We start from the raw sequence: 16,100 nt of genomic DNA on the forward strand, positions 1-16,100 counted from the left end.
TGCGTGCTGGCACAATACACGTTTTTTTACTTTTTGTTTATTGTTCCTATCATGCACCGTATCTGGAAGTACCGGACCAGCAGCGCTGTGCAGGTATCTGTCTGTGTGGCCTGCTCAGCGAGACACTTCAGGACGGATCATGCATGTGTGTCCACTTGTGTCTGTGTGCTTTTCGTTGTGCTTCATCCACCTCTGTGTGTGCGTTCCTGTTCAACGTGCCAACCTGATAATCCAACACGCAGTCCGGGCCTCTGAAGGTGGAGGAAGGGGAAGAATTTCCTCTCCTAAAGTATCATTGTCAACAGCAATAAAGTTTTTGTTTTTTTTTCGTGGCATTTCCAGCTGCGTACCTGTTATTGATTTTGCTATTAAAAGTAGATGTGCCCTCTTAATAAAAGACCTTGTACACACACAAGATCATATTAAGGGATTGCTTAACTTTTAGCTGTGAGTAGTTTTCACTAGCAGGCAGCATGTTATATATAATGATATACGATGCATTACTTTGAATGGCTCCTGATCAGGCCCCATTAAAGTAATACAGACGCTCTGTTATTGATCTCTAGAGTGCACGCGGTCTTTCTATACCCTTCAATAGTAGCTACATTTCCAGATTGGGCACCCAGTCGCACATAAACACCAGCTGTGCAGTCACTCGCAGCAAAATTCAAGTCTACAAAAGAGCAGCGAAACTTCACTTCACATAGTATGACGTGTGTTTGTTACATCCGAGCTATTTACAACTACCCGACCGCAGCGATCGATCTCCCTCCCGATCGGTTTCCTCTGAGCTGACCAAACTTCCCGTCTCTGGTCAGCTCTACCGCAGCTGTGATGTTTGGCCCATCGAAACAGAGACGGCATTTACAACATATCAGACAAACGCTTGTGCTGATATAATTAGAATAATAATCCACAATGTAAACATTATAAGACTGATTCCAAATCACTCATCTACAGAGACTTTATAGATCAGATGCATAGAGTTCAGTTTGTAGGCCTTGTTCTAATAATGGGGACTTTGATATTATTCAGGTTTGGGAGGGGGCATCTTAGTAATGAGGCAGAAAAACATCCAACCAACCGATCATCCTGTTATTATCATCACCCCCATGATTTTTTTGTTCACGAGAAAACAACAAATATATTATTTTTTTTAAAGGGTATTTTCTTATAAATAGATGTCGCATTGAGAGACATGTTAGACAGCGAGCAGTCGTTTTAAAACATTTAGTTTCACATGAAAGTGACCGTAGCTTCAGGTGAACTGCTGTAAAACAAGCTCAGAGTATAAATGTGTTTTTATGTGTAGCAAAGCCCCTGTGCTTCTTCTATTTTCACACTACATCTCTGTACTGTGGACAGTAGGCCCTCTTTTAAATGTCACATCCAGACCTGGCTTGGTCTGGATCTGCAGCCCTTTAGCAGAGGTCTCGTTTCTCACTCACGATTAAGGGTTACGGCATCTGCAGGTGGATCATTAGACGCGATAAGCGCTGGATCATTAGCGGTATGTGCTCTCCCCGTGTTGGGGAATGTGCTGTTGTGTAACCCACGTGGTTATTTTAGCTTCTCAGGGACTGTGTTTTTAATCATCTAATTATACATGTAGGACTTTAATTAGCACGCACTTTTTAAAGGCAGTTGACTGTCCTTACAGAGCTGCCTGGCTGAGGAATGTTTGCAGTAAACCAGGTGGAAATATCCACCGCACAATATAACCTTGGTCTGTGCTAAATTAAACAAACTGAACGAAACAATAAAAATCCCCCGAATCTTATCGCACTCCCGCTACACCCGTTGTGACGTCCTTCACTTGTGATGGCTTTCAGTGATTACATCTGCAGGTGACAGACAACACGGGCGGTCACACGAGGTTGACATTAGAACGTATTACAAACACTGGATCGCACATTCACACACTCATTTTCACACACATACAGTCCGATGATTTACAGCGCTTGATCATCAGGCTCCGCTCTCTATCATATAGGAAACAGGACATACATAATGTGCAAGGGTTAACAAGACGGAAGGCATTAAGGGTGTCAGGCAGTGTGCTCTGTTACAGGGTAGACGGACAGAGAGACGGACGAGGACAATCTTTAGCCGACCACAGTTCCATCGAACAATCCTGTATTTATCTTTACATATGTCCTTAATAGTTTTTATATATATATATATGTGATGATATATAGAATTATTAAAATATAGATATAATCTGGAAGAAAAAAGTAAATAAATATTAAACTCATCATAACTAAATAGTGCTTTGTTCCCTGTATGTCTTCCCCACCCAATATCTGGAATGTTTGAGGCTGCAGCCGTTGTAGTTGTTTACGGGTCAGGTGGACAGTTGGTCCGGTTGTGCTTAGGGCTGGTCTTGGCATATTTGAGCAATTCCTTGTTGGCACTTGCGGTCCCTTCTCTAAGTGGTTGCAAACTAGGGAAGGGACGAGAGGAGCTGGGGGTCGGTAAAGTTGGGGGTAAGGTTAAAAAGGCAGAGAAAGAGTGAGAAAGAACGCCAAAATATTAAAGGCTACAAGATATTTCTCACTCTGACCAGTCAAGTGAGGTGTGCGTGTGTGTGTGGGATGACATGGCTCTCCTCTGGGATTAGAGGAAAGTAGTTATATGCTCTAAGATTAAACTCTATGTATAACTGAATCAAAAACATGTTTGATGAAGTCAGTAACAATAAAGACACTGGTGCGTTTTCAGAAAACGAGTGATGCTTTGCTTCGCACTCTGTCATTTCCACTGAAATAAATGTATTTACAGTATGTGTGGCGACTCTTGTCTTATGTGTGCTTTTACAACACTGGATAATCGGGGCAGTGGCTTGCAGTGGCTCAGGAGAGCTCCTGGGCAGATTCGAGTTCCTGACGTGGCATTTTAAACTGCGATTTGGCCCCCTAGCTACGGCCCTCCTCAGCAGAGCGCTGGTCGGACTTGAGCTTGACGAACTCCTTGGCCACGTCGTCGTTGTTGCGCTGGGAGAGGATGCGCAGGACGGTCAGTCCCGTCTCATCCATGTGGATGCGTTTACCCAGCGGCAGCCAGCAGGCGGCGCTGCCCTTAGGGGCCACGTCCTTCAGCTGAAGGACAGCCATGCCCACGGTGCGGTCCTCTCGAGCAAAGCAGTAGTCCTTCACGCACACCTGCAGCTCGTAGCACTCAGGACCCACCTCATTACTCAGGGTGCTGCAGAGTGGGGCGATGGAGAATATTACAAAAATCTCTCGAAACAATCCCTCAAATCATCGATGCACATCAACCACTTACAAAGTGAAGGTCTCGTTGTATTTGGGAGCCCAGCTGTTGTTCTTTGACTTCGTGGCGTACTTCCTCTTTTTGTCACTGAGGTGAGGGCCGATGATATAGACCTCCACAAAAGGCCGGAATATTCCCTGCGTCTGCCACCTCAGGTCATTTGCAGCGACCACTGAAACAGACAGAAAGACAGAGCTAAAGGAAGGAAAGAGAGCGGGAAGGTGTGGGTGACTGTGAGATTCGTGTGGAGAAAATGTGTGAAAAAGTGGAGCGGTAAGCGAGGGCGAGTGAACAGGAAACTCAGACAATACTGGCTCTCCCTCAGGCCTCACATTCAGTTTATGGTCAAGATAATGAAAATAGAATTGGAAGAGTATTCATTACAAAATCATATTTTTCTATGGCAGATGAAAGCTAGAGCTATATTCTGGTGCCCTGTTATGGCCATACAGTCCTGCCCGCGGGGTCTAGCAATGTTTAAATGTTAAACTATGACTTGAATGTTATACCCTCAGATTCAGTCCCAATAAATGTGAAAACAACAAAGATACAAAATATTTTTGCTCACCTTTCACTGTGACTTTGTGCTCTCCGGTGTTCGGGTGAGTGAAAATCTCCACATGGATGGACACTTCTCCTACAGCATCGTCCACCCCAGAGCCTGACGGGACAGGACAAAGAGTAAAAGTGCCATTAATACCCTCGAGTCTCCCCATCTCCACTGTGCTAATGTCGCAGCCGCTGTGCCCTCTATTTCGAATTCTCCTCCATAATTAAATTTAAAAAAAGTTACACTTCCATTTCAGTTTCACAAAAGAAACAACGAAATGGACTCAGTTATAACCTGGTGAATATAAAGCAGAGTACTGACTATTCAAATGTTTCTTTATAAAATAATAGCGTTTAAAATAAAGCACAGAGTTCTGCTTGTGCATATGTTGTGGTCTGGAAGTGGACATTCAGACAAAGCAGCTATGAGTGGGCATATGTGTTTAATACTGGTAGTGTATAATAATAACAATAAGCCTGCAATAGCTGTATTATCTCCTTTGGTAATGCATTCTACCTTATGATTAAACCTGAGCGACTGAGAGGCAATCACTGTGGTAACTGTTGCCCACTCATAGATGCAAAGTGTCTGTTAGGATGCGGGGTGGTTAGTAAGAGGCAGAGAAGAAGACAGGAGAGAAGCTGGAGAAGGTCAGCTAACGGTGTGGATCCCCCCCCCCCACCGACACAGATCATGTCTGGGCATGCTCAGATGGATACACCCATTCCTTGGTAAAGTCTTTTACCCAAGCATGGTCAAGAGGAGGGCCAAGAGAGGGAGGGACCACGTGGAGGGAGAAGCAGCTCGGCCTCCCCGGCCCGTCGGTATAGGATGACAGTACTGATGCCTGACTGCTTTAATAAAGCTTTCTGCAAGAAGAGCGAATAGAAGATTTTTCATATTTTCTGCTCTTTTGTCCTTTTAATGTCTATATTTCCATTCTTGAAGAGAGATTGCTCTTATTCCTCCTTGTTTAGTTTTTTCATCATTTAATGTAAGTTTATGGATCGAGAGCGACACACACCCTCATAACTGACCGCTCAGATGTTTCCTGGTTAAAATCAGTCATTTCATTGCATTTCAATCAAACATCAAAGTCATTTAACTGTTTCATCTCTACGCTACGCCAGACCTGGGCTTGTTTGGGGTCCTTGGAGTTCTACTTTTTGCCTGAGGAAGAAGATGACAAGTCTAGATGGCTTTCACCAGGCTCTAACACCTTTGTCTGGGAGGGAGGATGATGATCTTTCCTTGTGCCGCATGTGAACAAGCGGTTTATATCCACGTACAACTCCAGAAGGATACAGTGACAGATGGACATTAATTTTCAGTGTTTTAATTAGCGTCTTCGCTCTGTCAACGGTATCTTTGTGGCGACGACCAGCAGCCTGTGTGTTTGTGTTTTTAACCAGCCGCCCACTAAACAAGGTGTCTGTGGGAGTTAGACGGCAGAGTGTTCCTGGCACGCGGCTCTCTGCATCTCTCAGGGGAGCATTATGGGATTGCTGGTTTCACTGCCAACAGGACCAAAGAGAGCAGCAGTCATCCATCTGGCCTTGTCTACTCAGTAGAGGACATCCATGAGAGATGAGAAAGAAACTTTTCTGGCTGGGAGGCAGGAAGATGTTGCCAGGAAAAAGCAGCCCCTTTCTTCGTTAACAAACACGGCAATCAGAGGCACATTTTGCACCATATTGCAAAACGTCACCAAAATAGATATTAAATCTCAGAATTGTACTTTAAATGTGCCAAAGCATCGCCTGAGTTTGCCACTTATTCACAAATGAGTTGATTATTTTAACCGCAAATATCGGCGCTCACAGCCAGCAGCACGCGAGACCGACCGTCAGCGCTGATCAAAGACTCTTTCAGCTGCGAGTAAATTCCACTGAGCTTTGGTCATTCATCCTGCTCTAATCATCCACTCTAATATGGTTGGAGAAACTACTCAGTGAAATCTGTTTGACAGGGAGTTAATTTGCTTCCTTGTTACAGTCAGGGACATCCACCAGCTGGCAGGAAGGCGAAAGATACGCTTCTTTGCTGCTTGTTTATTCAATCTCAAATAGATGATTTTCCATAAAACTTGCAAAAAGGAGCATTTGAATTATTTCCAGTCATACTTCATCAGAACTAAAAAGCTGGTGTCACCATTTTGAACAGGTAAAGGATGAGAAAGTGGGATTCAGCTCAGTCAGACAATCAAACTTGAGAACACACCAGTTCAGAGCAACACTTCAAAATCTCAACTATTCCAACAAAATTCATTTGCTAGTGTTTGTTGGTAGTGGATACCTTTCACAGTTAGGCATTAATCTGCATAAAAATCTACTTTGAATGCTTTTCTTTCCTTACACATTTCCATCTTTGGTCTCTTTCCAGAGGAAAGTGACACAACTTGACGTGTAACAGACTGCAGTGTTAACAATGTCATATTGAGCCGCTCATCTGAGATGACTGTCGGGGTGCTAGGGCTTGCGCAGCACCAGATCATCATCGTAGCATCAAATTAAACGGCGAAGCCAAGTGCACACACAAACAGCAGAATGCATATGTCTCTGTGTGAGCGTGTATGAACATACCGCATCTGAGAGCAAGTCAGACTCTTTTATTCTGATCTAAAGAGACGGAAATCAGACCACCTGACCCGATGGACTGTTTGTGATTGGCTAGATCTGTTAAGGGGAGACGAGCTGAGAACCCTTTCCCATCACCGCTTTGGGGAGGGTGGCGCTGCGTGTGGAAGCTGACTGGGTGTTTCCATCTCTGCCTGCTTTTGGATGCGATCGCAGGGTAGGGAAGGACAGAGAGCCCTCCCAGACAAACTAAGCCAACAGCCATCATCATCTTCATAATAATCCTACTCTTCCTCTTCAAGCATCTGCCATTTCAAACACAGTGGGAGGGACAGTGACACTGTAAAAAAAAGATTTCCTCCCAGTGTTTCTGGAAATAAATAATTGCTTCTACAACCTGAGGACAGACTCATCAGATTGCACACACACACACACACACACACACACACACACACACACACAGCCCCCTGGCTTCTCTGGGTGACATCATGCTGCATCAGAATTCCTCCACGCTTTAATGCATTTCTATTATATTTGTCTGATGTCCGCGCATCATGCGTCGTGTCTGCTCATACATACTGTCCACGGCGTATGTATTCAGCGCAGTTCTGTACATACAGACATCAGTGTGTACGTTTCATGCATGAATGCATAAAGTTACCATTCTTGCTGTGGTGGTGGGCATGTATGTGTGTTCAAAAAGGCAGAGAGTGTGTTCAGTCTGTGCATTGCATTTGTCTGTTGGGATGAATCTGAGCAGGCAGGACAGTTTCAGGATGCACATGGGGGGGTGGGGGTGGGGGTGGGTGAAAAGGTGGAGGTTGCTGGGCTTTGTTCTGGAGGCTCTCTGGTGGTCCTTGGTGTCTCAGAGCCTCAGCCTGAGTGCCACATACCCTTTTCTGGGTAAACATCCTCACTAGTGGTGAATCTCACCCCCTTCCCGCCGAACACTGTCCCACAGACGGGGCAGGAGGTGGGAGTAGACAGAGAAAGGAGACACACGAAGAAATATGAGGTTTGCAGAGAGTTTCACAATTACAGAGTAGAAAACAGACCAACATGTAAAAAGCATTTTCCCTGATTTGTTGGGGAAATTGAGCTACTTCTACCAAATAAGCAGTGAAAAAACTGTGTCTTGCAACATCAAAAGCCACATGGCATTAGTTAAAAAATTCAATTTTAAATGATTATCCACTCAAAAGGCATTTCTACCAGTGCTCGGGGACTATGTGTGAGCGTCTGATGGCAGAAACGGGATGGCTGTTACACAGCTATGTGACAGGAGGACGGAGGCTGAGCAGCAGCATCAAAGAGAAGGAAAACAGAGTGGGTAGGTATTTATTTTTTCATTGCAAATAGCTGTCAGATCATCTACAGAATAGTGGCTGCAGTTCCAGAAGCTCGCTATCAGGAGACTCAGCATTTCAGGACAGTGAGAAATATTGTGCTGTTGCAGTTTCAATTTTACGCTCTACGAGGCACGTGAGATACTTTGAGCGTATAGAAACTTGGCATTTGGGAAAACCCTAACATCAACAGAGGGGGCAGCGAGAGGGGCTCCTCTGAGAGTGTGAGCGAAGAAGGAATACATTTCCCTTCCTCAGAGAATTATGTAAGATGCTGTAGGTAGTTAAGCTCATACTTAACAACTGAAGATACTGGAAGGTAAAGCAAATTCAAAGCCCCTCAGACACAGACAGATTTGTACGTTACCTTGAGCGTTCTGCGATTGGACAAAGGTCTTTATGAGTTTGTCTGTGGCCTGCGTGTAAAGGGACAGGGCGTAGTGGAGAGACTGAAGGTCAGGACTCTTCTCCAGGAATGTCTTCTTCAGACCCACACCACCAGCATGGAAATATTGCTGTCACATAAAAGGGCGGGGAAAAAAACATTTTACCAACATCTTCCGACCAGCAGCTGACTGAAGAAATAAAAGGGCACAAATAATTATAAACACAGCAGAGTGATCATCAGCGAATCCTGACATTCCCACAGTCACACATGAATCCAACACTAAACCAGTCAATACTGACAACTGCAGATAACAATTCAAAACGCTTCTATGATGTGCAAATTAGAGCCCCCGTAGAGCTTTAAACAATCGTTTTAACATTTGGTGCTATGTGGGTGCCTGTGTTATCTTGGGAAAATGCTTTGGGAGTGAAATTATGTGTTATTTTTCTTTTATTAATTCATCCTAAAGGGATAAAAAAAACCCTCATTTCCTGGTCCCAAACTCTGGGTTTTAAGACTGTACATTTATGACTTCTTGTTTCCTGAAACGCTTGCACTGATAATAAAGAGAATATTCAATGTTTAATCACTGAAAATGAAAGTGAATCTCTACCTTGATGGTGTCGAGAGCCAACTCTATCACAGCACATTGCTTGGGTGTTAGCGCTTTGGCCTCCTCACGAACCATGTGCTCCTAAAGATGCCAGCGGGAGAGGCATAAAGCAAAATGACCAATATGTCCCCCTCATATGCTCTTCCGCATATTTTCTAAGCAATTAGAGACTCAGTCCGAAGCACTGGTGCCAGGCCCAGAGCGTAAGTGTAGCAGAAACATATTGTACCTTCAGCTTGGACAGCTGTCCGAGCTCCTTGGCAGCGTTAAAGATGAGCTGAGTGCCCTGGAAGAGACAGAAAGGCAGAAGGAGGAACAAGAAAGGTAGACAAGCAGAGAGAAAGAGAGAGAGAGAGGAGCGCTGTTATTATCGTGACAAAACAACGGCGGCGGTAAATGGCTTAGTGTCACACAGAGGACAGCGACGTTTCTGACACACACATTCATAAACAGTCACTCTGAACCGCTTTACAGGTGTCACGGTACATTTTCCTTCAAGTGCTGTTATCACACTTATCTGTCTTTTAATCATTCCAAAACATTACACACAAACACTACAAGGAGAAGGGAAAGTGGTTCAGCTCGTAGTAAGGGCAGGAAAATAGACATATTTGTGCACTCAAATGCACACAGATACACTCACTCTCCCTCTCTCACACACACACACATATCTAGCAGCTATAAAGCTTCACCGTGGTGTGTGCTGGTATTTATTGGTCCAGCCTAATGCAGTACTCTTGTAAGAAGATGTATCCTAAGTACTGCTGACTGTGGTTACAAATACGGTTTTGAAAGTTTACCAAAACCAACTGTAGTTTTGTATTCTTTCAAATAATGCAATAAAAAAAGAATAGCAGAAAAGTTTCAGGAAGAGCTTTATTAGCAAATAACAGAGTGCATTTCTGAAATTGTGGGGAAGCAACAGGGAAGAATAATCCAGCATCCCTCCACTGCTACTCTAAGCTAAACTGTCAGTCGTGCAGATAGATGTGCCTTTGGTTGCAGGGGCTGCTGTGATGAATATACTTTTTTACCCTGCAAGCTTGGCTTCCCTTTGATTTGGCTGTGAAGCTAAACCACACTCTGTTGTCTTTTTGTTTTTTTGCACATAGCCAGCCAGGTCTGAGTCAAATTAAGTGACTGCTGAACACACTGACTTTCTGTGTTTAAGTCACAAATGTCTACATCCAATAGAGGTATGTTTACAGCACACTATAAAAAGCACTATGTAGATAGTGAAAAAAAAAACAATATTTCCACTGCTTTGTTTGACTGGGAGCTGAGGGAGAGAGACATAGACATGGAGAGAAGACGTGGAGGAGAGAGACAAGACACATTGATCTAAAGGGGTTTAGTCCTTACATCGCTGTGAGAAGCACTCTTCAGCCTCCCCTGGAAAGAGAGCATGTGGTTAATACTTCAAGCAGTGGCCAGTCCCTGCTGTCTGACTTCACGCTCACTGGCTGCATAAGAGCGTGCAATCAAAAGCTCAGACGTTGCTTTAAAAATGTTAACGAATGTTGGAAAAACCCTCGTCAGTTTTTTCAGTTTATTTCTTTTTTTGATCGATTGCCAATCCAACATTATGAGAGTAAATGCTTTGACTGCACTCTGTTCACTTATGATCATTGCAGAGATATTGTTTGCATGTGGTCTGATATTTCAGCCAGGCCACTCGTAACCTGTTTGCATGCAATCCAAAGCAAAAACAGTGCCAGGAAGCATGAAAAAAGGAAAAATCTAAATGTATCTTAGCACGTAATAGTTTACATTAAAGAAATGTAATATAACATCTTGGTCAAAGTTAAAATAAAAATTTTACCTAGGGGAAACATATGCATACTCTCTTTACTGCTCAATAAGAAATTCATTTTCTGGCTATCAATCACAGCACACGAACATTTTACCTGCATGAAAAATACAGGGTGCTCAGTCACGTGAACAAGACTAAAATTGGGCTTATCATGAAAGAAATCGTTTTACAATATTTAGATTTATGCACAAATTAAACAGGATGGTGCTAGTGAGTTTTAGGTGTGATGGCAGGCCGATAGTTTTACCAGTTTCTTAGTGGAATCACTGAAAGATAATATTTTCAATAATTATGCAGCATTAAAGCTCTGTGCAGTAACTTCCATCCAAAGAACAATTTTAGAGTCTGCATCTTTATGATGTTAAACCAGCTTCTCTTAAATAATTTATTGGAAGTTACCAGAGATCAGAATGAATAACTTGACATTAAAATAAATGTTTTCATACATCTTTAGGTTGTCAGCATCAGAAAGTGAAATATTTGGTCCTAAGACATTAAGAAAACAAACCGTGTACCTCGTTTGCACAACCTAAACCCAAGAAATAGCATCGAGACTATTTATAAAAACACAATGACAGTAATTATAGCAACAACAGAACACGAAACCAAACCAGAAGAGACCAACAGGACAGGTCCGCAGAGACATACAGTGCACTACAGTGTCGTACAGGATACTGAGAGAAGACTGCAGTGTTGAAATAGATCAGATGCAAGCAACAAACCCACAGTAGGGGGTAGGAAGGCAGGACACAGTTCAAACAGGTAGGAAAGGTGGGGACAGTGGGGTGAGAGGATTGGAAAGGGCGGAAAAGGGGTGCTGGAGTTTGGTCGGGACAGTAGATACCAAGCTACCGAGAGATCAGTCACCTCACCGGGGTCCCCATAAAAGGGCGCAATGCATGAGAAGAAACAAGCCAAACCCAGGCACAACAGAGGAGAGGAGTACCATTTCCTGTTTGAGGAGAGCGTTCATGAAGAAGAGACAGCAGAAAAGGGAGAGGGGGCTAATCGGTGAAGATTGCTGAGGGGTGGGGTGGGACCTATTAGAACTAGTTAGGAATGCACCATGCTCCTGTCTTCTCAAACGAGAGACAGACTTGGAGGAGAGAAGAGAAAAGAGGAGACATGAGACAGATCAAAGAGGTGAGGTCGTGAGAAGGCAGACGGTGTGATGTGGGGTAAAAACAGGGGAAGATCGCAGCCACATATAGCAGAGAAATTGACCACCGTGGACTGACAGACAGACAAACACACAGGAGTGCTGTACTTACAATCATCTGTGGAGGGAGAGCGGTGGGAGCAGGATGTAATAGTAATCACAACAACAACAACCAGAGAGAAGGGTCAGTCAAGCTGCAAAGAGCCCCACATCAATCAAAATCACAAGTTTGGGCCCCAGGCCTGGAGGGACGTGGAGCAACTGACACCTGTTTAGAGCCTGGACTAAGCACAGGTAGAGAACTGAGCAGGTAGCCATAACACCTAAGCTAACTCGTTACAGCATCAACTCTTTGCTCATAAAGCAAATACGAGGTTTAACTTTCAGCAGCTTCACATGAAGAGTGTCGCTGTGGGTGTGATCGTGCAGCTTTGGCGCACATTAAACTCTGCGTCCTGTGACTGAAGGTCACAGTAGCCACAGATTATCACTTTATTATCAGTGATATGAGGCTCTTTAGTTAATAACCAAACAGAAATAACACATATACCAAAAACAAACAAAAGAAGAGCGGCTGCTTTCCAAAATGTATCATTCTTTTCAGAAGTGGGTCGGATCCTTTAGGCTAACATTTTTATGCAACTCTGATGTGAGTTACTCATAAATCAGGAATCTCTCCAAACAACTGACATACTGGAGAGCAGCCATGAGCTGGTGCAGGAATGATATGGTGCAGTCCTTTTTTTTCTTTTGCTTTTTAAGGGTTTCGTCTGGATTGTTTGGATGAACGAAGGCACCTGCAGGGCAATGCTGCATATACTGCGTGTAGGGGGGGTGAGCAGAGGGTAGGATGTAGATGTGATGCAAAAACTGTTTGATCTTTTGCTTAGGCATGGGCCACACAAAATGTCTGCATTTGTTTTCCCTTCTCTCGTTCTCCACCTCCTTCTTCTTTCTTTCTGTCCTTTGATGTTGCCTTGGCAGTAACAGGTGTAAGTAGAACATACTTGTGCACGTGTAGGCCTTATATACTGCGGGGGTCACCATATGAACATGTAATATCTTCATTTATGTTGCTATAAACATCCGCAAGGACTTCAAATAATCATTAAACATTTTGTAAAGAGATGATAGCGATGGATATGTGTACATGTCTCTTTCGTCTACACAAATTAGCCAAGAAAACATCTCTAAATATGTCTATTTTGTGTGTTTGTATGTTCTTTTGTGCATTTATACTTCTATGCGCTCTTACCGTTTGGTCTGTGAGCGGTGGCAGAACGATGGTCTTCTCCATGGTGTTCATCACCAGCTTCCACAGCTCCTTCAACACACGTTTCAGCACAGTCTTTTCACAGATCTTAGCAAACAAAGTCAGGCTGGCAGGAGGAGGGAGAGACACAAGTAAGAAAGAGACGTAAGTATTAAGCAGCAGAGGGGAAAAGACACAGTCTACCTGAAGAAAAATCGGATCATCAAAAGAAAAAGAGGTAATATGAAAAAGAGAAATACCTTCATGAGGGAAAAAACGCTCAGAAAAGCAGAAAATTTGGGGAAATTTCAATATTTTTCATTCATTCACAGGCAAATAACGTTTCCAAGTCATTCCTACAAAAACAAGGGTGGTTGTGGCATCCTATTATTGCACCACAGTTAAATTCAGTGAACTCTTAAGAAACCGTTAATTCATAAATGTTTGTAAAGACAGCGTGCACGGCTAGGTGATGGATTGTACACTGTACACCTGTGGGAATGGGACTGAAAACACCCAAATTCAAAGATTAAAAGATACGGACTAATACTTTTATCCATATATCGTATAACCACAACCAACAAAGCCAAAGATTCAAACCATCACATCAGTGTATTCACTGGTAATCCCTGAAAGATGAAAGCTCAGTCTCCAGAGTGTTTTAAAGGTCAGTTTTTTTCTACTCTTTCATCTTGATTATGTTATTGTGCAGGAATTTCTCCAGCTCTAGCCACGAGCATCGTTACCCTACCCACCTACTGTTCAAATCTTCTATCTACAAGTCAATCAGGCAGTCAGTCAGAAGAAACTTGCTTCCAAATAGGGAATCATTTTAAGCTAAAGATTGGCTCACTTGCTGTCCAGGAACTCCATGATTGGCTGCAGGACATTGTCAGCATCCTGGGCCACGCTGCTGGCATTTCCCACATTTGAGGTTCCCTTAACCTGAGCCAAGATGTCTCCCATCTGCTTAACATTTTCCTCAATATGAGGCTGGAAACTACAGAGGATGAAAGGGAGAAGGTTTAAGAGACTGCATCTGTAGCGTTCATTTGGATATGAATATGTGTGAGCGTGTTCCCACCTGACAGCAAAGACCCTGCTGAGATCATCCATGACATTGTTGAGTTTGACTTGCAGGTCTTTCAGGATATCACTAGCTTCAACACACAGCTAAAATGCCACAATAAAAACACACAAACTCACTCAGCTGTTTGGGTTGACTGGCGGCTGTGTGATAGGATAATAATAACACATGGCTGATATACTAGCATTAGGAACTATGTCTGAATAATTAAACAGTCTAAGTTTTGGCTGTTTGCGAGTGGAGAAGAGTCGCTCACATCTTTTCCACCCATGGCTTCAAACATCTTCTCCAGCTGCACCCTCAGCTGCTGGATGTTGTTGATCAGGATGCAGGGCTAGAAAGAAGCGGACACATGCGCATGTTTTTATGTTTATTCCAAAAGTTGGCTTTCGGTTTTTGGCAAACAGAATAAAATGAGACCATCTGTGGAAAAACCACATTGGGTCATTATGTCTTTGGCCACTCACCACTTTCTCCATGGTGACATAGTTGGCAAACAGCTTTGATATGATGTCAGCATAGGACAGAAGCACATTGCTGATGGTCTGGAGAAGAAAACAACAAAGGAAATATTTTTTTCTGCTCTTGTGTAAAGTGTCCTTGGGTTTCTTAAAGGGCGCTATACAAATCAAAGTTCTTATTATTATTACTGTTATTATAAAAAATGTTTTAACATGTACAGAAAAAAAATTGAAGACCTCGGTCTTGCATTTTTATTTTGTAACCTGCAAATGACATTTTCACTGCACCTACCTTGGCGAAGCGCTTCATGTAGTGTCCTACAATCTGCGGATCTGGGCACTCTAACTTCCTGATGATCTCAAAGCTCTGGTTGAGCTGGGAAAAGACATCCACAACTGAACAGGAGAACAGAGCATGCTCCGATGTGACCTGGAACTGCAGGGCAGAAAAGATACGCGGGAAGATTAAAAACTGGGGAAAATTAAAGGAGAAAAAGTCACAAGAAGGGGATGAGTAAGGTTGCAGGTGAGATTGTGTGCCCGTCTAAGACCATACAGACAGACCATTAGATGCGTTATTAAACTGGACCTTTGATATATTTCACTGCCTGTACAGAGACTCTGACCTCTCAGAGCCAGCCGTACAGACAGTTAGACAGCCATCCAGTGACAGGTGGGAGCTCCTGTCTGTCTCCTTGTAATTGGCTGCTGGTTACCGCCTGGTCCTTAATTGGCTAGAGGTGAGTAGGTGCTACTCCAGGGAGTCAGGGTAATGAGTTGAGGACAGCTTTTCTGCAGTCAAACCTTTGGAATAAGGCCATTAATTTACAATGTCCTGCTGTAACAGAATCATCTTTGGCTTTAAGCATATGCAAGTCACGGGCACTCTTTTTGAAAACTTCCCAAGAATCTGCACTGCTGAGTCCATGCTTTCTATTTCAGTCTTTGAAGAATGCTGGGGAGACAGGAGAACGTGTGGGAGGCGGGGCGGGAGTGGGGAAGAAACTTTGGATGATAACTCTGAGTGTGGCAGAGGAAGTACAAAGGATGGATTACAATAATTCTGCTTGAATAACAACAGCGACTCAGCGCTTCAAGAGGGCTGAAGGAGAGATAAGGAGGAAGGGAGCTGGAAACGTTTACCCCATCTTTTTTGTCTCTTTCCAAAGCACCGTGCAGAAAGTCACGAGACACTTCTTCGTTTTCATCCAGCCACTGGATGACAAATGGCTCAAACCACCTACGGGGAGCAACAATTTAGATATTTGCAAACTAAATTCGAGCATTTCAAAAATATATTCTATAATTCTTTTTCACCGGATGCGTCTGTTTCTACAAAACAAGATGCTACTCACGCAGGATATTCAGGCACTCTGCTCTTGAAGAAGGGCAGGTCCTTGCAGTACTCGTTGTACAGCCACTTGACCTTGAAGTGCAGGTTCATGTAATCTGCACTCTTGCACAGGCGGTTTTTTTCATGCTCTGTGAAAAGGAGAAAACACGTATTTCCAGGACTGTTTAGGCGGCCAGCATTTCCTGCAGGTCTGTTATGCACAGAGAAACTGAAAAACTGACACTTTAC

At 43.5% G+C, this 16,100-nt stretch overlaps 1 protein-coding gene across 2 annotated transcripts in view; it reads right to left on the reverse strand.

Moving 5' to 3' along the window:
• Positions 1-17: 17 nt before the first annotated feature.
• unc13a (unc-13 homolog A (C. elegans)) overlaps positions 18-16,100 on the reverse strand; it is a 46,142-nt gene continuing 30,059 nt past the window's right edge. For both annotated transcript variants that reach the window (XM_082524603.1, XM_082524602.1), the window contains 16 exons: positions 15,874-16,000; positions 15,662-15,758; positions 14,811-14,954; positions 14,525-14,602; positions 14,314-14,391; positions 14,055-14,143; positions 13,824-13,970; positions 12,974-13,097; positions 10,109-10,138; positions 8,976-9,032; positions 8,747-8,827; positions 8,113-8,260; positions 7,293-7,349; positions 3,842-3,934; positions 3,286-3,445; positions 18-3,204 (listed from right to left, as the gene is read on the reverse strand). In XM_082524603.1, coding sequence (XP_082380729.1) covers positions 2,916-3,204; positions 3,286-3,445; positions 3,842-3,934; positions 7,293-7,349; positions 8,113-8,260; positions 8,747-8,827; positions 8,976-9,032; positions 10,109-10,138; positions 12,974-13,097; positions 13,824-13,970; positions 14,055-14,143; positions 14,314-14,391; positions 14,525-14,602; positions 14,811-14,954; positions 15,662-15,758; positions 15,874-16,000 — 1,799 coding nt within the window. In that variant the 3' untranslated portion in view covers positions 18-2,915. The remainder of the gene's footprint in view (positions 3,205-3,285; positions 3,446-3,841; positions 3,935-7,292; positions 7,350-8,112; positions 8,261-8,746; positions 8,828-8,975; positions 9,033-10,108; positions 10,139-12,973; positions 13,098-13,823; positions 13,971-14,054; positions 14,144-14,313; positions 14,392-14,524; positions 14,603-14,810; positions 14,955-15,661; positions 15,759-15,873; positions 16,001-16,100) is intronic.

The sequence above is a fragment of the Aulonocara stuartgranti genome, assembly GCF_965226115.1.
Source record: "Aulonocara stuartgranti genome assembly, chromosome: 23".
NCBI lineage: Eukaryota > Metazoa > Chordata > Actinopteri > Cichliformes > Cichlidae > Aulonocara > Aulonocara stuartgranti.